General features: G+C 41.9%; 1 protein-coding gene across 3 annotated transcripts in view; it reads right to left on the bottom strand.

The window, feature by feature from the left end:
* Positions 1-19,895, bottom strand: part of bach2b (BACH transcriptional regulator 2b) — a 101,937-nt gene that overhangs the window by 15,629 nt on the left and 66,413 nt on the right. For all 3 annotated transcript variants that reach the window (XM_085383236.1, XM_085383237.1, XM_085383238.1), the window contains one exon: positions 10,462-11,973. In XM_085383236.1, the coding sequence (XP_085239362.1) occupies positions 10,462-11,973 (1,512 nt within the window). The remainder of the gene's footprint in view (positions 1-10,461; positions 11,974-19,895) is intronic.

Below are 19,895 nucleotides of genomic sequence, written 5' to 3'. Positions count from 1 at the left end.
CTCTGTGCCTCATATTTAACACACAGCACATCCTCAGCAGATGGGGCAAAGGTGATCCAAGAAAAGAGTCCCCCTCCATCTGTCCCCTAGTACCTGGAAGTGTGCCAGTTTGACAGATTGAGAGGGGCAGTGACTTGTCAACCTGATCTAAATCAGTATCAGGTGAACTGTGGGTGCATGAGTATCTGCACTACTTAGCAGCAGTCCTCTTATGCTGCTGAACAAAAGAATTAATGTGCTAAATAGATCTTTAAATAGGCCAGGAGAATCAAATCCAGAAAGCCACCAGAAGCTTGGTCGCTGATATGACAAGAAATCAAGGTTGTATCTGTTTATTCTCTTTCTCTCAGTCTGGAGAGCAACAATAAGGCAGCCTCTCTCTCTTAGGTGATGGCAGACCTTACAATAAGCATATCACAGGCAGATCCACCCCAGTGGTATCTGTCTGCACCAGAGAGCTGTAGCTTTAGGCAGTGAGGGAAAGAGAAGAGGCATAACAAAGAGCCAGAGGAAGACAGCCAGAGAGCTTGGCAGGGATGAGAGGAGTTGCAGCTCTCCCTTTCTCCTCTCCCCTTCCCTTTCTCTCTCTGTGGCTTCCTCAGTGGAGCACAGGAAGAACAAAGTCAAACAAAGGAGGAAGAGACTAGATAGAGATGCAGCTCCATGCTTCTACTATACTTGGCCAATGGGGCTCGGCAGATGCTCCCTTGAGACCTTTGGACACTTAGATGACTACAGACAGAGGTACGGCAGAGGCAGCTCACCTCTGTTTCTCCACCAGATTGTGTACAGCGGTGGCTGAGGCATCACCTGGTGCAAGTGCTGCACTCAGGGGGATAAAGCACTGTGCCTACCCATGACAGAATCAAAATGACTTCTCACTGAAGAGCAAATTTAGATCTCAGTCTGTCTCTAGGAGAGGAAAAAGGTTTGAGTTTCCTCATTAGAGGTACAGCCCTCTGAGCTGCCAGGGACCCTCATCTCGACTCGACATCTGCATGCAGACACATGAATAAATAATAACGCAAGCTTTCAAGGCCACACTCAGCTCTGTGTGCTCCTCCAGGGCACGACAACGCCTCAAAGACAAAAACAGACAGACCTATGAAACATCAGGAGCAGCCAGGTTCACACAAAGCCAAGGGCAAGATGACTCCTCGTCTATGATTAGAAGGATTATGTACCATAATGTGGAACGGACTGATATTTCTATGTGGCACACAAGCTATTTAAACTACAAGCCTAATTTAACGATTTAGTGAATTTTTCTATGTTCTTTGTATGTAGACTCAATAATTAACCTGACATTCATGTCTTTGGACCGTGTGCTGATTACTCTAGGATCTTTGGCCAAAACAGGCGAAGAAGAACAAGAGGGAAGGGGATGCCATGACCTTGTAATACTTTCTTTCTCGACTACTCACTAGTACACAGGGGATGGATAAATATAACCACTCCACCGCACTAACGAGTTCAGCAGCACAGCCGGGATGACAGAGTACGCTTCAGCCATGGTCATAAATTCACAGCCAACTGCTCTGGATTTACATTTCTTTGCAGCTCTCCTCCCCACCCTTAGTCTACTTCTCTGGGTCATTATGCTGGAAATGGGGTACAGAGTGAAAAGTAGGGCTCATCTGTTATCAGCAGCGGTGCGGTGCCAGGCATGGGCGACGTGTGCTGTTAAACAATAATTGATGTTCCAGTCTCAAATTCAGGATACAAATATTACTTATGTGATGCTTTCGACTAGAGAAGAGACAAGTTCTCTCACAAATTTGGAGCGTCTGCACACCATGCACTAAAATTTGTCTGACTGCTTATACTGTTGTCTTCAGTGCAACATCACCCTATCTGTCTGCTTCTCTGAATATGAACAATCCAGAACATGAAAACAGCAAGATGAACATGACTCAATGTCTTTTTAATGATGTGAAATGAGGCAGATAAAAAAAATTTAATAAAATAACAATGAGCAGGTGGGTACTCATGTCAGCCTAACAATACTGCCATACAATTGCTGTTGTTTTTTTGTTTTGTTTTTTACATTTGCTACAGATCAGTATCAGTCTCATGCCAGTGCCTTCAGTGTAAAGCAGGATGTGGTAATTTACTTTTTTAATGTTGCAATGTTGAAGCTCTTCATTTGAATAAACACCTCCAACTTCTTAGAGAGTTAACCAGCTCTGTGCCAATGCCAGAATGATAGAAGAAGACAATTACTGTCTGGCCTGTAATATTAAACTGCATTTCCTTTTGTCTCCACTAACTACAGATGTTGCCAATTAAGCTATTTGATTCAATTCGATGCAATTTCATTCATACAGTGCCAAATTACAACTGCCACCTCGAGGTTCTTTATATTTTCGGGTAAAGACCAAACAACATCAGTGGGAAAATCCCAACATTCAGATGACCTCCTATAATGAAGTAAATGACCACAGTAAGAAGAAAAAAAATCCCTTTTAACAGGTGAACGTGAAACATTACACACGCTAAAATGCAATCAGTAGGTAAAATTAGAATTCTTCATTGGTGTGAGTTGTTAATTTTTCCAGAAATCTCTTTGGCTGTAGTGATCTGGACTGAAATAATAATATCTGTATTAAATACATGGGCACGACTGGGGCTCAGGAGGAAGAGCAATTTGTTGGATTTTATCGAGAGCTCAGTGGTTTGGTCCCTGCTTTGTTCAGTTACACTTTGCAGGTCAAAATGTGAATGGGCAAGATACTATACAACAAAAAAATGTCCCCAACGTGTGTGTGTGTGTGTGTGTGTGTGTGTGTGTGTGTGTGTGTGTGTGTGTGTAGGGAGTTAAAAAAATGGTATAGGATAAAGTTGATTTGATTTCTTTAGTTTCAGCAACACGCAGGTACCATGAGGAGACCTGCCAGCCAAGCTTGAGTGGGACACCTCGATGGATGATCCCCAGTGGGACAGTTCACTGTGGTCTGCGTTCCACCTGCAGAATCCACCACAACCCTCACTTTACTCCTACACAAATGTATTTGCTCTGGAAGTTTCTTTAAAAGATAAAGCAATTTCCTAAAATTGTCTCTAGTTGATACCTCTGGCATAAGTCCGTGTAATATTTGCCTCTCATGTAATCCAAATTAAAATTGGATTTTATACTGGAATGTGCAGTTTATAATTCTGCATGCGTTTAATTAATCCCATCTCACATGCTTATAAATTAGATTGTAGAGTAGAATTTCCCATGCATGCCATTAGTCAGCATTTAATGAAGATCATGATAATGTTGAGACATTCACTGGTAACTGTTCTGCCCCACTCTGAGCACTCTGCAGTGCCACTGCAAATTAAAAACAATATCAGACATTTAACTGTCAAAATAATGAGTTGCAGAGGAAACAGATATAAAGAAATGGGTTGGCAAATAAGAAAAGTGTGTCAAACTTCATCACAGAAAATCCAAAAACAAACCTTGTAGTACTTGACACTATTACTGGGAATGTGGGTACAAAACATCACAACACTGGTTTGCCAGTGGCTAACAAGTCAACATTGCAAGAATTCTGCAGTTTACCATTGGATGCTAAATGTCTCTGTGCTTCCAGGACCTATGCAAAGCCTCAAAGACGAGAGTCACTGGAGTCATTTCTGTGTCCCAGACAGCCCTGTGTTTTTAGATGTATTGCCCGTATGAAGCATGGAAAGCAATAAACAAACATCCTCCTAGTTGAAACAAGGCTCTCCCATTTTTGCCTACATAGATGTTCTTACCATCATATTTCTGATTCCATTACAACATTAAACTATAATTCCAAAGAGTACTTTATTTCCAGTTGATGCTAATGTACTGCCTACAATTGCCTGGAGATGGTAAGGTAACAAAGGCACCAGTTACAAAAATTTAATGTGGCATCTTATTCATGTACTGGTATCACTATTGCATGCGCCTAAAAAACAGCTCCAAAGATAACATTATGAATGGCAAATCTTTATTTAGACCACAGCCACATCATATCTAGACTAGAGTAAAGTTTCTTTGGCATTTTGCAAGAGGAGCGGAACTGATATTAAGGTCTGTGCATTTCCTGTCCTATTTTATGTGTTGCCTGACAGGAAAAAAAATATCAATGTGCTGATGTATCAGGACTACTTCCTTATTCCTCCCACTAGCTCTGAGATCAATATTTGCACTGCTGTGGCCAGACTATACGCGAGAATGAGCTTTACGCCCACACCACAGCCAGAGCTGGAGGTCTGACAGCTACAAGGAGACAAACTGGGGTACTAATGCTGCTTGCGCCAGATGCATGATACATGCTCAGCTTAGATAGTGCTGCTAGTGGAGATTTGCCTGCACTGTCATAAGCAAGTAGGACTGTGGCAACCAACACAGCATTAGCTATAGATTTGAGTGATCGAAATTCTCAGGTCTCTTTATTAACTCAACTAGTGACTAGTCGCGTGGTTCTGGCACGCATACAGCAAAAGAGCTCAAATCAAGACCACTAATGTGATCGCTGCCAATAAATGCAACAATCAGTGACACAATTTCATTTATTAAATATGCTACGAATCTGGCTATGTTCTCCCTGTGTTTGTATGGCTTTTCTCCAGATCCTGGAAAAAGTGAGTGGTCCTGTGAGAGGCTGGCAACACTGTCAGGGGTGCACCCTGCCTCTCGCCCTGTGGCAGCTGGGACACTTTTGTCATAGATGTTTAAGATCGAGCTCACTTTAAACAGTTTGTATTCTGTTTAGTCTACAGAAATGCATTATATCTCTTAAATGATATGCTTGTAGCGGCTGTTATATGTGGACATCAGCTCAGAAAGACAAGCCTACATCTTGATTTCAAAAGTATTTAAAAATACATTAAAAAATTATCTTGATCATTTATTTCAAACATCACAGTTGAAATAAATGGATTGTGCCCTGTGTGATGTGGTTATTACACTGGACACATTATTAATGAAAAAAAAAAGGCAGAGTAGTAGTGAAACTGCTGGTTAAACTTTGTATATTTGGTCAACCAAGATATTTTTCATACTTTTGCCATTTTTAATTGATGTTGATTTTTTTTATTTCACTAGATAATAACTGCTTGCTTTGGTTACTCTGATGGTGACAGAGCGCCACTGGTGTGTGGCTAGTTGTGTAGTGCGACTTAAACAACGCCGTACGCTGTATGTTCCAATTTACCATTTGGAATTGAAATGTAATTTTTAGGCTGTTCTTCTGGTTTTATAGCTCAGTGCTATAAATTAATCCCATGTTACAGTGGCATATTTAGCAGGCCCTTCAAAGGCCCATAAATCTGATGGTAGAGGCTGGTATGCATCGTGCAGTGAATGTGATTAACTACTCATAACTGCCAAGCTGCTTTATCTCGCAGCTCTGTTTGTGCAGCAGAACAAAATTCTTTCCACAGTAAAGCACAATCCTGTCATGTAGCTCCAAACCTTGCAACGCACTATCTCGCTCTGTGAAATGAATCACCATGGCAACACTCCACTATCTCTCTCTCTCTCTTTTTGCTCTCAAGTTCAACAAAACCAATTCTGCCTACACTTCAAGCAAATATCAGTGAATGTCATATCATAAGACATGTGCTCTTTTGGAGCCTCCTGGAGCCAAAAGGTCATAAGTTCAAACACTGGAGCAAAAAGACTGTACAATCCAGCTGTCTGGGGAGTGTGTCACAGCTTATTTGAGATATATACAATTTAGTGCTATTAACAGCTACTAATCAAAGGTAAAAATAAATAAATAAATACAATACAATACAACAAAATATTTAGAAAGAGACACTTTGGAGATGCAATGTTTTCACCTAACACAGACAGACAATCATTTGCACTCAAATTCACACCAAACAGCAATTTGGAATTACCAATTAACCCAACTCGTAACATGCATGGCTTTGGACTGTACCCAGAGCCACGCTAACACGAGGAGAACATGGAAAAGGCCCTGACCACACCGTGGATCTAAGATTCAAAGCGAAAATCGAAATTTTGCTTGTAAAAAACAGCATTTTTAGGCCATAAAGTTTTTCTCTGAGAACTGATTTTATTATCTTTCTCTCAGATGGGAAATCTCCTCCATGTTATTACACCAAGACTGGACTTTTTCTGAGAATTAAAGAGTCTATGAATGATCTTTACCGGGTAAACAACAGTTGTCTACATTTAGGAGTCTGGTAGACTGAGGGAGGAGGATGTGAAGGGATGGGGTGGGGTGATTAGAGGATTTGCTGTTATGCTTGTCAGCACTGTTGAGCTGTGTTACGGCTCCATCATGAATGTCACACCTACTCACTTCCAACTCACTGCAACCCCAGACAATTAAAAATTTACTGACACAGGACATTGTAAAGTAGTGGTTGAAATTACTTTGCAATATGCAAAGCTTGGTAGAAGTGTGGCCAAAGGGGGCCAGGTGAGGGTCTCTCACTAAACCTTTACTGTCCGCTATCGTTATCATATCAGTACCATATCATATAAGTGGGTAAAATTACAGATCAGACAGATCTATAAAAAAACTATTCTGTCCTTACGTAAATGAAACTACAACAAAATAACAATTCAGTTTTAGCCTTTGGGGATGCACAATAGCAACTGGCTCAAGGCCCCTTATAGGTAAAGACATTAATACAGAGAAATCCCTAACAATGGGAAGACCTCCCTGAGAGCAAGCACTTTTAAATTTCATCTGGATTAAACAGGGAGCAAATGCAGAGTATGGGAGAAACAAGCTCTCTCTGTCAAGTCCCTGTCAGTACCCTCACTCTAGCATTTTGGATCAACTGAAGGCTTTTCAGGCACTTTTAGAAGCTCTTGTGCTTGTTAATAGCAGATGCAAAACAAAATATCTTTAGTTTTGAATATGGACTCCCTCAAATCTGCCTCAGTGTTAGTACCACTGGTGGTTACTCACTAGACATTGGACGTCGGCTAGATGTGCGGACTTGTCTATATATTGGTTCTGTTGGACTACGACCAATTCTGGACATCTGTACAACATCCAAACCAGGTCCACAATTTGGACGTCCAACCATGGCCCAACTTTGACGTCAGTATAACGTTAACCATTTGAACTTTATACCAGGCCATTTTTTTGGACATCATCTGGACATCCATGATAGATGCAGGGAATTTACATGATTAGTAAATATAATATTTTTTAATTTACAAATATTAACAATGTTGTTATCAACATGATACATATGAATATGGATTATTTATAAACAAACACAATTTATTATGTGTTAGCCTGCTAAATTATTCAGTACCCATGTTTCTTTGTTGTTGTTATTTTACATTTTCCTGTTTGTCTTTAACTGGTTTATTTTAATTAATAGTCCAGTATGAACTGGACTATCTGCTCAACAGTCTTGTTGATACACACATTTTTCAAGCTGCCTGTGAGAGGCTGAGGAGATTTCTATTTGAAACCCACTGTGGAACTGCTCACTTTTGTTTTTAGCTCAGGTGCCTGCCGTATCTTGGAGATGTCCGCTGATCACACCTTTACACATAACTGTTTCTTTACAGAAAACATGCCCTCCACCCTCTGGAAACATGGCACTACAGAGCCTATAGAAGCAGTACAAAAATGACGTCTAGAATGAGTCTGTTTGACTTTGAAAAGACGTCCACAGCCACACTTTAGCCTGTACACAGAGGTCGTACAATAGAGGCACTTTGGACACTAATTCCCCCACCTCTCCCCCCTCCATAGAGCCATCACCACCTTCAAACTGTTCACCTACAACACCCCCCTCCTCACCCCACACAAAAGAGGATTTCACACCACCTCCTCCCACCACAACTCTTCATATTCATGAAGCAGATGTGAGGAAGCAGTTTAAGAACCTGAATGCTCGGAAAGCTCCCGGCCCAGACGGCGTGTCTCCTGCCACCCTCAGACACTGTGCAAACGAGCTGGCCCCAGTGTTTTCTGGCATTTTCAACTCCTCACTGCAGGCATGTCATGTGCCTGCCTGCTTCAAGTCCTCCACCATAATCCCTGTCCCCAAGAAACCTAGGATCACTGGACTAAATGACTACAGACCCGTGGCTCTGACATCTGTGGTCATGAAGTCTTTTGAGCGCCTAGTTCTCTCCCATCTCAGGACCCTCACGGCCCCCCTCCTGGACCCCCTGCAGTTTGCATATAGAGCCAACAGGTCTGTAGACGACGCCATCAACATGGCCCTACACTTCATCCTGCAGCATCTGGACTCCCCAGGAACCTACGCCAGGATCCTGTTTGTGGACTTCAGCTCTGCCTTCAACACCATCCTTCCAGACCATCTCCGAGACAAGCTTTCCCAGATGAATGTGCCTGATCCCATCTGCCGGTGGATCACTGACTTCCTGACGGACAGGAAGCAGCATGTGAGGCTGGGAAAGAATGTCTCGGACTCCCGGACCATCAGCACCGGCTCCCCTCAGGGCTGTGTTCTTTCTCCTCTGCTCTTCTCCCTGTACACCAACTGCTGCACCTCCACCCACCAGTCTGTCAAGCTAATCAAGTTCGCAGATGACACCACCGTTATTGGGCTCATCTCTGACGGGGATGAGTCTGCCTACAGGAGGGAGGTTGAACGTCTGGTGTCCTGGTGCAGCCACAACAACCTGGTGCTGAATGCCCAGAAGACAGTGGAGATTATTGTGGACTTCAGGAAGCACACAGCCCCACTCCCCCCCATCATCCTGACTGACACCCCCATCACCTCTGTGGACTCATTCCGCTTCCTGGGTACCACCATCACCCAGGACCTGAAGTGGGAGCCCACCATCACCTCCGTCATCAAGAAAGCCCAGCAGAGGATGTACTTCCTGAGGCAGCTGAAGAAATTCAACCTGCCAACACGGACGATGATGCAGTTCTACACTGCAATCATCGAGTCCATCCTCACCTCCTCCATCACCGTGTGGTACGCTGGAGCCACTATCAGGGACAAACAGAGACTGCAGCGTGTTGTGCGCTCTGCTGAGAAGGTGATTGGCTGCAGACTCCCATCTTTGCAGGACCTGTACACCTCCAGGACATTGCGGCGTGCAGCTCGGATCTCAGCTGACCCTTCTCACCCTGGACACAGTCTGTTTGACCTGCTCCCCTCAGGCAGGAGGCTCCGGTCCATTCGCACCAGAACCTCTCGCCATAAGAACAGTTTCTTCCCCTCTGCTGTTGGACACATGAACAATAACCATATGACTGTTCCCGCCACTAACACATGACCCTACGCTGTGTTCACTGCATCATTCCATGTTTGGCACTGATCACCACCTGCACTCATGTATATATCTTTCAACGTAGCACTCTTAATTCTTATTCTCATGTATATATCCCATGTATATCTCATGCACATATCTTTCTACGTAGCACTTTTAATTCTTATCCCTACTTTTATTTTTTTTCATGTCTATTTAAGTGCTATTTATGACACCATGTTTGCACTGAAGCACCGCAGCAATTTCCTAATGTTGTAAACCTGCTCAACATTTGGCAATAAACCCCCTTTCTGATTCTGATTCTGATTCTGATTCGTACAGACGACAACACTAGACCTTCAAGAGATGTTGAACGAAAAAAAGACCTTGCCTGGTGTTACAAAACAACCTCTTCAGTGGACCAAAATTGGATGTCCAAAAATGACTTATAAAAGATGTCACTCCAATGACAGCTCTAAATGTTAGACTCATGACACACATCTCTGAAAATGCATAAAATGCATCTATAATATCAAAGCACGTCTAGGTCAGAGACCGAATGATTAACTAAAGGTGGCAGCTTTATTGCTGGAGAACATTCGAACATAAAATACAAGAAAACTAAACTAGGAACTCAAAACAAGAAGCTCAAACTAGAAAACTGGGAAACAGAGAACCAGAAGCACGGAGGAAAAACACAGCATGGTGAAGGTACAATGCAACAAAGGGCAAGGGAAAACACAAGGCTTAAATATACAAGGGAGTAAAGAGGGAATGGGAAACAGAAGGGAAACACAGCTGAGACTAATCAGACATAACGAGACAAGGGGAAGCAAAACTAGATACACTGACATAGGGCACAGAATTTCAAAGTAAAATAGGAAACACAAGACAAGGACAAAGATGCAGACTAGACACTGAGACAGAGACACGACTGACTGGGAAGACAGAAGGAACATGGAGACAAGAGTGACAAGACGAGGAACACGAGAAAGGCAAAGGAACAGAAATATAACACAAGCAGAACCAAAATCCGTGAATAACAATAATCAAAGAATACAACTAAAACACACAAAACACTGGGTCACAGACCCACTACCGTGACAGTTTGTGCTGCTGTAAATCTTGCTTGCAACATTCCTTTTACTACACAATGATTTAATGACCACTAATGGAGAGCAGGTAAATGCAATATAATTAGTGTTGGTGGACTTGAGTATAATAGTTACACTCTGTGTTAGATGTGAAAAACAATGTTTTATACTCACCTCTGATCCTTGCTCCTGCACGTGGCAGGACTCGCTGTCTCCCTCTGAAAAGGAGCCCGACTCGTCACTAGAGTTGGTGCCATAGGACTGCTCACATTTGATCTTGGGCCTCACCTGGTTAAAAACAACCTCCCCTCCTACACTTTGCTCCTGCTGGTCCACATTGAGACAGCGAGCCACATTAGAGCATGGCGAAGAAGAAAACTCAAACTGGGGCAGGCTGCAGGGAGACCCTCCGCTGCCATCCTCTGCGTAGGAGTATGAGGAGCAGGAGCTGGAAGTTCTGGTGCGAGTCTCACAAGGCGGTGAGCGCGGGCATACTTTGATTGGCACTGGGCAGCTGGTGTTGGGCCTAGGGCGGCACAGGACTTGGGGCTCAGAAGAAGTGGTGCTGGGACAATAGGACTGGGAGGTGGGTAGGGAATGGCTAGCTCCAGCCCACAGCCCCTTTGTCATGTGCTCAGAGAGCTCAATCTCCAAAGAGTTCCCAACAGGGTAGGAATGCGCTGGGTTTCCCAGGCGATTGCAAGCCCCTGAGGAAAATATGACACTGCGGCGGTCGATTTCAACTTCCTGTTTGCAAACCCCATCGCAGGAAGTTGATTTGTGGGACAAACTAGCAGGAAAACCATCCACCTCTTTTGGGGATGCAACAGATAGAGCCACCTCCCCAGTGAAAGGGCCTAAGTCTTTTGTATGATCTCCCTGAGAGTTTCCTTTGTCCTGTGGGCAGATAAGTCTGTTGGCGAATAGCTGCTGTGACGTGTTGGGCAGACTGGAGATGTCAACTCCTTTCTTGAAGAAGGCTCGCAGGCAGGAAGGGGACTTGGGTCTCTTGGTTCTTTCTACAGATATAGGGTTATCCATCTCCATGGCTATTATGACATCCGTATCCCTGGCGTCCTGCTCATCCCCTGACAGGCACAAAGGAATGGCCTCTTCCTCTGCCTGTGGTTCCACTTTGATCTGTGCCAAAGGCAGTGTGCCCTGATTTGCCACTGCCCCACTAATGGTGGTCTCCTTTAATGTGCTTGGAAAACCTGAGGTACTGGTATGTGAGGAGGAGTCATTATTGTGCTTGTTGCAAGCCCACTGGTATTTCCGGTACTTGGGGCATCGCGGCAGATCCGATGCTCCATGGCGATCGAAATCTGGCCGGCTATCTGTGAAGTTACCAGGCATAGCCATCGTTAGCCGATCGTTGTCAGGGTCTCGACACGAAGTAAGGGCATCTGCACAATGTCGGGCCATGGGGGAGGTGGGCCTTTCTGCTTCTGATTGCATGTTCTCATCCTCCAAGTTATTTGCTTCTCCTGCCACCTTGTGGCAAAGCAGCAAGCCGTCCTCCTCACTGCGCAGCTGAGCTTCCAGGAAGCGAAAGCATGAGTCCTCGAGGTTGTGCATGCGCAGGAATTCAGCACAGCGGATGACCTCCTGAATGTTTTCTCTGCTGAGTAACAGCTTAGCAGTGTAGGCAAACTGCAACAATGGGGCGAATCCTCTGGCAGTGACCTGCAAAAAACAGGGAAATTGCCAGCATTACTATCAGCGCAGCTATTGTTCAGAGCACTTGGAGTGTGGTGAGACAAACTGACAGCTCCAATGACATACAAAAACACTGCAAAGTACTGGTTAATCTTTTTATTGGGCCAGCACTGAGCATTCTATACAGAAGTAAAAGAAGATCTGGTGCTATACTGGACGTAGGTACGTTGTGTCCATCTTTGTGCTCATAATACCAATCTGTGGGACATTCCAGCATCAACACGTCTGCTCCACAGTCATACAGAGTTGGCTTTGCCTACAGTCCTGCTACTGCTGTATTTGCAAAATTCTTATTTGCATTGAGATGTATAAACACATGCAGTGGTTTATGTTTAGTTACCTATTTTTACCCTTGACATGAGAACTATAAAACAAAGAGATAGCTGTACTTCAAAGCTATATGATAGTAATTTTTAAAATAATTAGCAATGATCTTCACAAACTGAACAGTAGATCATAGTGAAAGTTTCAATATTGATAATAAATTAATACTTTTTGGATAATAATACATAAAAACACTTTTCCTTTCACATTTTGTATGATTTCCACCTATTCCCATTGTCACTATGTGGCATTGGCTAATAGAGGGAAGCTTTCCATTCCATGTTTGTATACTTTATGGAGATCAGCATTAGATTCACACTAGGTTGTGTTCAGCTCTTTACTCTGGCTCTACCAACCAATTCCTGCAGGTTTATCCCAGGTTAGGTTAGGTACATGCAGGTTAGGTTACTTCACTGGTGACAAACACAGTGAAGGGAATGTGATAGAAGCTACTTTTGAGTGTCCATTAATGTAAAGTCTTTAGCAGATGCTTGTAGATGAAAAGCATGAGTAACATAATATGGGTTTAATAAGCCCAGTGTTTAGTTGTTTAGCTGTCTTTGCTGGGGGAAGCAAGAAGCTAAATTACCCATGGTATTCGGTGTGCTCGAATAGCAGTAGCTTCCAAAGGTGCTGCAGTCACTGTCAGACACCCCAGAGAGCAGCAGCAACAATCTGTTTTTTATAAGGACTGTTGGGGAAACTGCTTTGACTACCAGTGGCTTAACACTTTACACTGGACTGGTTTTTATATGGCACTTTTCTACTCTTCCTAGCATTCAAAGGGCTTTATACAAGACACCTCATTCACGCCTTTAACACAAGAACCTTTTTTTTTTTCTTTTTTTAGCTTAAATGCTTTCTAATATTCACACACATTCACACTCCGATGGAAGCATCAGAGAGCAACTTGGAGTCAGTATCCAGCATCTAAGGATATTTATTAGTAGAGTGGAGCAGCCAAGGTTTGAACCACCAACCCTCCGGATTTTGGCTTACCCAGGTAACTTCACCCTGGGTTTTCTGCACTACAAATGTGGTTCACTTCTTACAAGGGTAGATCCCCATGGATTTTTATTCTTTGTTTTCTTTTTTCTTCTGTTGGCGGCGAACAAATTTATAATAATTTTATTGTTCGTTATGATCCAAAAAAATGACTACTGTACTTGCTGACCTCACATCAAATTTGTACTAATTTGGAACTTTATATTTAGTCTTTACTCTCAAACCCTAAAACAGCACATAGTCTGCAAATGAATGAAGAAGAAAATAAAAACTAAAACTGTCCGGAGCCGGTCATGTTCAGAATTTGGATTTAAAATCAGCTGAAAGAACCAAATTTTCTATGATTCTTTAAAAAAAAAAAACAGTATAAAAATACGTTGTTGCACTTTACCAAAACCACAAAGTGCACTAAATGTGGTATATTAATGCTGTGTTCTACTGAATTCTACTTACCTCTTTCATACTCCTGGCAACAACAATACAGCAATACCTAACCCTCCTAATCAGTCACATTCATTTCACTTTGATGTGCGACAAACCGAGGTGATTTCCATGTCTCTTTTATCAGGCTGTGGGACAGTAAGCTTCAGTGTTTCAGTGGATCCACTTTACATTTTCAGAGCACTTTACATCACCTAAGAACCTAAAGCAACTAAAGCTGTTCATAAAAAGTAGTTCAAACAACTGTAAGAATATCAAATTGACAATGTACTTGTAATATAAACTAGATAGATAGATAATATAATACAATAAATATAATATACCAGCAAATAATGCCACTCAACTGAGTGTATTTCAGACTAAAAGAAAAAAGACACATAAAACAAAAATATTTAACTTTAGTTGTTCATTATGTCCATTACTCAGTTAGCTACTCTGCAGAAAGAAGTCCAAGTAGGAGCAGTGTAGTATGTACATGTACATATATCTTGAGCTCATTTGTTGTATGGAATGAAGAAGATACAAACTGCCATGTATCGGGGTTTTTATCAGTCCAACAAGTACGAGCTAGCAGAACAAATGTCAGAGAGAGTCTTACTCTTGCTTTGGATTATTTCTTGTTATACTACAGACCAACATATTTACAATTTAAGAACTTCCTAGAGTTTTCTAGAATTTTCCACTGCTCACATCCACATAGTTTAAATTAAAATTAGTGATATCTTTGGTACACATCAGTGATAAATCAGTAACTATTTTAGGTTTCAGGTTCTTAACTAAGGACACTTTAGCATATAGACTGGAAAAGGTAAGTCTACCTCATGAATTACAGCACAAGTATGTATTTTTTTTATTAGTGGGCTATACAAACTTGTAATCAAATGTAATCAAACCTGTAGAAAATATAGAAACCATACTAAATAAAAAAATCAAATGTTTTGCTGGACTTAGTATTGTATGTTTGATTCTTTTCTGTGCTTATTACTTAGATGGTCAAGTTGGTGTATTCCCTCCGTGTTTTCAATTTTGTTTATTTAGTCTCAGTGTGTTTATTTTATTTACTCAGTGTTCCTGACGTTTCCTTCTACGTCATTCCTCTATGCTAAGATTAGTTTTGCGTCTGCGTTCTCCTGTTTCATTATTGCTTCTTGCTTCCTGTTGTATTTTGGTGCCATTTGTCATTTTTGCATTGTGTTTATGGTAAATGTATGGGTTCTTATACTCATACTTCTCTACTCTACTTGAGACCACATTAACCAGACCACATGCCCAATTAATCCATTCATACCAATTTATACAAGCGCTTTTTTCTACACCTATTTGCTTTCTATCTACATTTATACTCTGATAAAACCATTGGGGAGCAACTCGGGGTTCAGTACCTTGCCCAAGTATACTTTAGCATGCAGACTGGAGCAGCCAGATACTGCACTGCTTGTTACTGGTTTGCGATTGATAACTAAATTTTATATTTAAAAAAAGATTGTAATGAAATGAAATACAGTGTAAAATGTTTATTTCATCACTAAATATATTAATGCAGTGTATGTTTTCAATTAAAGTTTATTACAGGTTTCCAAAAGATAATCCTTATTTGGGATTTTATGGAAGTTACATTTTGACTATTATAACAATAACATTTCATCTTTCATGGATCACTCTTCCTTAATTAAAACAAGTCTCTCTTACGACTAAATGACTTCACACTGTAAAAGCTCAACATTCTTCTCCAGAATTTTCAGCTGCCTTTTGCAAGTTTGACTTGCATAATTAGTTTAACTGAGTTTCTCTGTTGCTGTGACATGATTACAAATAGTCTTGTTTATGATCGATAGATATAAGTGTTTAGAATATGAATACCCATTACTTAGGTTACACCAATAATTTATTTTTAAAGTTTTTTTTTTTTTTTAAATGTGCACATTATCACAGTTTGCAGAAAAAAAACACTGCCCCAATGGTAAAAATTAGGACCAATCATTTAACTTGGCGGCTCTGCAGCTCTTAAAGATACATGACCAGCTGTCACAAAGTCAGTATAGTAACACATTAAAGCAGCACCTGGAGTATTTTCCATCCACCTGAGGAAGCCTGTACTGAGAACAAGCACAAGTACAATCAAAAGAAAGATACATATACAAAAGATGTGTGAATTCTATAATATTTTAGTTTATCTGGTGACTTCTAAGACAGGTAATGGATGATGGTTTATCCTTTTCAAAAAAAAGGTGTCTGCTTATCAAAACTTCAGCACAGTCCCAGAGTTGTCACAGAACTTTCAAGGGTCCTCAACACTGGATTAATGTAAACAGTTGGTGTAGATGTAGTAATAGTTTTAATAGTTTTAAGAAACAAGAACACATTAGTCAGGATATACCCTTAGTTTAAGAATATATCCTGTACCTGCAGGGTACAATGCAACTGCGTCTGGAAGCTATCCCTGTTTATCCAGTCTCCAGATGCCTCTGCTGCAATGCGCCTTAAAGTGGGTTCCTGCTCAACAGACTTCTGAGCACAATCACTGACATCAGTCATTGTTAAAAGCAAACTGCTGATGCTGTATCTGTGATGGTGAGTGTGCCTCTGCTAGAGTAAGTGTGAGTGCGTTCAACTGTGACAGATTGGGGTGGAGGGAGGGGCTTTGACTAGACTATCTGCTAATAAGCACAGCACAATTAATAAACAACATACTTCTGTATTTATCCAATAATGAACTTCAATAATGACAGACTGTGTGTCTTTTACACTGCTTCCGTTCTTGTTGCATCTTAAATCATCTTGATGACAGTATGTTAATTTCTGCATTATAAGGCTACTTTACAGATTTATTATCATAAAGTCACAATTCTGTAGGATAAGAACTTATCTGCCATTGCAGTGAGATAATTACACTTGTAAAAACTTCAAGGCAACAAAAACAAACCATGAACCCTACTCAAACCTCAAAAAGTAAAATAAAGTGCTATATAGATGTATTGTTAAAATGTTGGTGTACCTCCACTTTTGTGCTTGCTGTCTGCTCTGGATGTGGCAGGATTGATTTCACTTTTGGCCAAATAAAAGGCCAGTTTTTTGTTGGAACAATCTGCCTCTTGTGTCCTGCACCTTTACACTCTGCACATCTGCTGTGATAGTGGCAGCCTAAGTGAGGCTGAGTGGCCGGCCTGCTGCATTAACAGCAAAGTTGCTGGAGGAAAAGTGCTGAGTGAACTAGGAATCTATTTTCAGCTAGTATCAGCAGCTGCTGCCTGCAGGAGCACATCTTTATGTGTGCCCTGCACCATATGTGATTACTCCACTGTTACAACCAGCACAGCCACTTAATGAAGGAATGTGTAAAAGGAGCAACAAAGGATGGATGGAGGGAGGGAATAGATACTGAAGGTATATAGAACTAGCACAGAAGAAATGAGATAAAGAGAGACTGTTACTATTGGTAACTAGCTGTTAAAGGGAGAACAGTAGGGGAGGGAAGAGAGCTTCCTTCTCACTGGTGCTGCTAGCAGCTGAAAGTCATGGTAAGTGTACAACTTAACACAAAGAAACAAATTAATCAGTGCAACAGACTGGGCCCATTTTAGGGTAACAGCCCTGCTTTGCATCAGAAGTGGATAGATCATACATTACAGGGCAGAAAATTACAAGCAGTGACAAATCATACACACACGGACAATTCACATGGCACCTTTAGGAAACCTGCCAAATATCCTTTCATAAACTAACAATAGTACACCGGCTCTCTCTCCTTCTGCCCTCACCCTGCACTTGCTCTTACTTTCCTATAATTTATTCAAATGTCCTCCAGTGAATTCCTGCATGTCATGCATGTTAATGAGGACATGGCATAGCATCACAATGAGTGTTTCCCCTGCAAAAGAGAAAAACACTCCATCTCTATTGGTGACAGTAGCTTTTGAAGGAACCTGGCATTATTCTCTGTGTGCTCAAACAAACAGTAAGAAGCCCTAATGGAAATGAAACAGGCCCTTTACTGTACGCTGAGATGACATAAGATAAATCTGAGAAGTGGGAAATTGAGATGGAGATGGAGCACAAAGCTGCAGCATAAACGAATACAATAAAACTATGCTTGTACCTTGCTTTTAGTTTCACTACCCCTTGTCACATTATGAGATTTAGTTCAGCTGTGTCTTGTTTTCCCACTTCCCCTGATAGTCTGCTCAGAGATACTGAGTACAGCATCTCTGTAATTCTGAGACAACTGGTAGCATAAGGAAAGTGTCATCCTCAGTGGCAACAGAAGCTCAGACGTTCCTGGTGCTGAGCTGTGGGGAAGTATACCTCCCCTGACACTGGATTAAATCAGATAGTGTATGTCTAATCTGCTGCCAGTACAGCTTACAGTACAGGCCAGACACTGGGAGGACATGACCTCACCTCCACTGTTTAAGACACAGCAAGATTGTGATTATAGTGTTGTTTTCTAAAAAAATGTAGAAAACCGAAATAAAATGCTAGGAACATGACATTCAGCAAATGTTGTTTATTCACTATGCTTCTATAGAATACTTGCTTAGCCCAAACTGATGGAATGCCTGGTTATGGAGGTTAAAAACAAAGACCATAAACGTGGGGATTATACTCCTCTACTCTCCCTGGCACACTCAAAACAGCATCTTAGGAATGATACGTCTTTGCTATATCATTTCTCGTCCTGGCAGAGAAATTGCCCAAAGTGCCAGTGTAGCTTTAGTCCCTTTGCGCGTGTTGCGATGCAGTTAGGCAGTATTCTCCTGAACAATAGGTGTCATCACTCTTTGCTACCACTAGCACTTTGTCCCGTACTGCCTGGCAAAGGACAAAGGACAAAGCTGTTGGCATATTGACTACTTCTGCCGGTTGTGCACCTCTTGATTTTTGTAACTTGACACATTGTCCTGCTGCTATCGTAGCTGGGTTGAATACATGTTGATTTTTACCAGCATTTTAATGATATGTCAATACCAATTGCGATCGTGGCTCAAGAGTTGGCAGTTCATCTTGTAATGGGAAGGTTGCCAGTTCGAGCCCTGGCTAGGACAGTCTTGGTCGTTGTGTCCTTGGGCAAGACACTTCACCCGTTGCCTACTGGTGGTGGTTAGAGGGCAGCCAGTGTCCGGCAGCCTCGCCTCTGTCAGTGCGCCCCAGGTGGCTACAATGTGGCTGCCATCACCAGTGTGTGAATGTGTGTGTGAATCGGTGGATGACTGAATGTGTAAAGCGCATTGGGGTCCTTAGGGACTAGTAAAGCGCTATACAAATACAGGCCATTTTACCATTTACCACAGCTCAGAGATTCACAGATTAAACAGAGTGAGATGTTGCAGCAGTTTGAAAAGATGAACATTTGTGAATGGTGACACTTCTTGTTGAGGGCAATACTGCAGTGGCTACCTGTGGCACAATGGCGAGCTTAGATTGATTTGTCTGGGTGTTGATGCCTCTGGTGGCATTTGAATACAACGGGGCCCAAATAGAGGCTCCCTGCTGTATCGAGGGGGTTGGGTGAGCACTACTCCCACTGAAGCTCATTCCCGTAAAGCCGCCTCTTCATCTCCTAATCCCCATCTTTAAGGAAGGCAGGGGTCTGTCTCTGGGCTCTTACTACCACCATCTGTCTAACAAGCTATATATGTGATTGTTCAGCGCCGGTGCTTGGTATGGGGTCAGACTGTGTGAGGCACCTTCAGATGCATTTTGCAGATGGAGTCCTTGATCAAGCTGAGTTGGTGGATGGAGTACCTCAAGACATTTTGCCTTGTAAGTGATTTAAAAAAACAAACAAACTGTAGGCAACAACAACTACTTGGTAAAGCTTGGAAAAAGATGACTGAAGAGCTATTTGTAGTCTTATTCATAAGAAGCAAAATCACAGTGGAACATAATGCTTTTCTGTTCCAGAAGTCACACAACACTGATTTCACCAAACATCTGTCTTTGCTTTCATACCAAGACAGTCAGTTATTGGCATTGCTGCAAGAGGTTGCTTTTAAGGACCAGGTGAACAAGTGTCATCTTAGAGGTGGGAAAATACTGTAACAACAAAACATTAATGTAATTTTCTAGCTGATCATATACTGGGGCATAATTATAATGCCATCTTGCCATAGGCTACAGTA

Source organism: Rhamphochromis longiceps, linkage group LG15, assembly GCF_057381845.1.
Source record: "Rhamphochromis longiceps isolate RC_006_pf linkage group LG15, R_longiceps_female_GT1.1, whole genome shotgun sequence".
In the NCBI taxonomy this organism is placed as follows: Eukaryota; Metazoa; Chordata; class Actinopteri; order Cichliformes; family Cichlidae; genus Rhamphochromis; species Rhamphochromis longiceps.
Note: the sequence above shows the minus strand (reverse complement) of the source record. Positions and strands in the feature narration are given on the sequence as shown.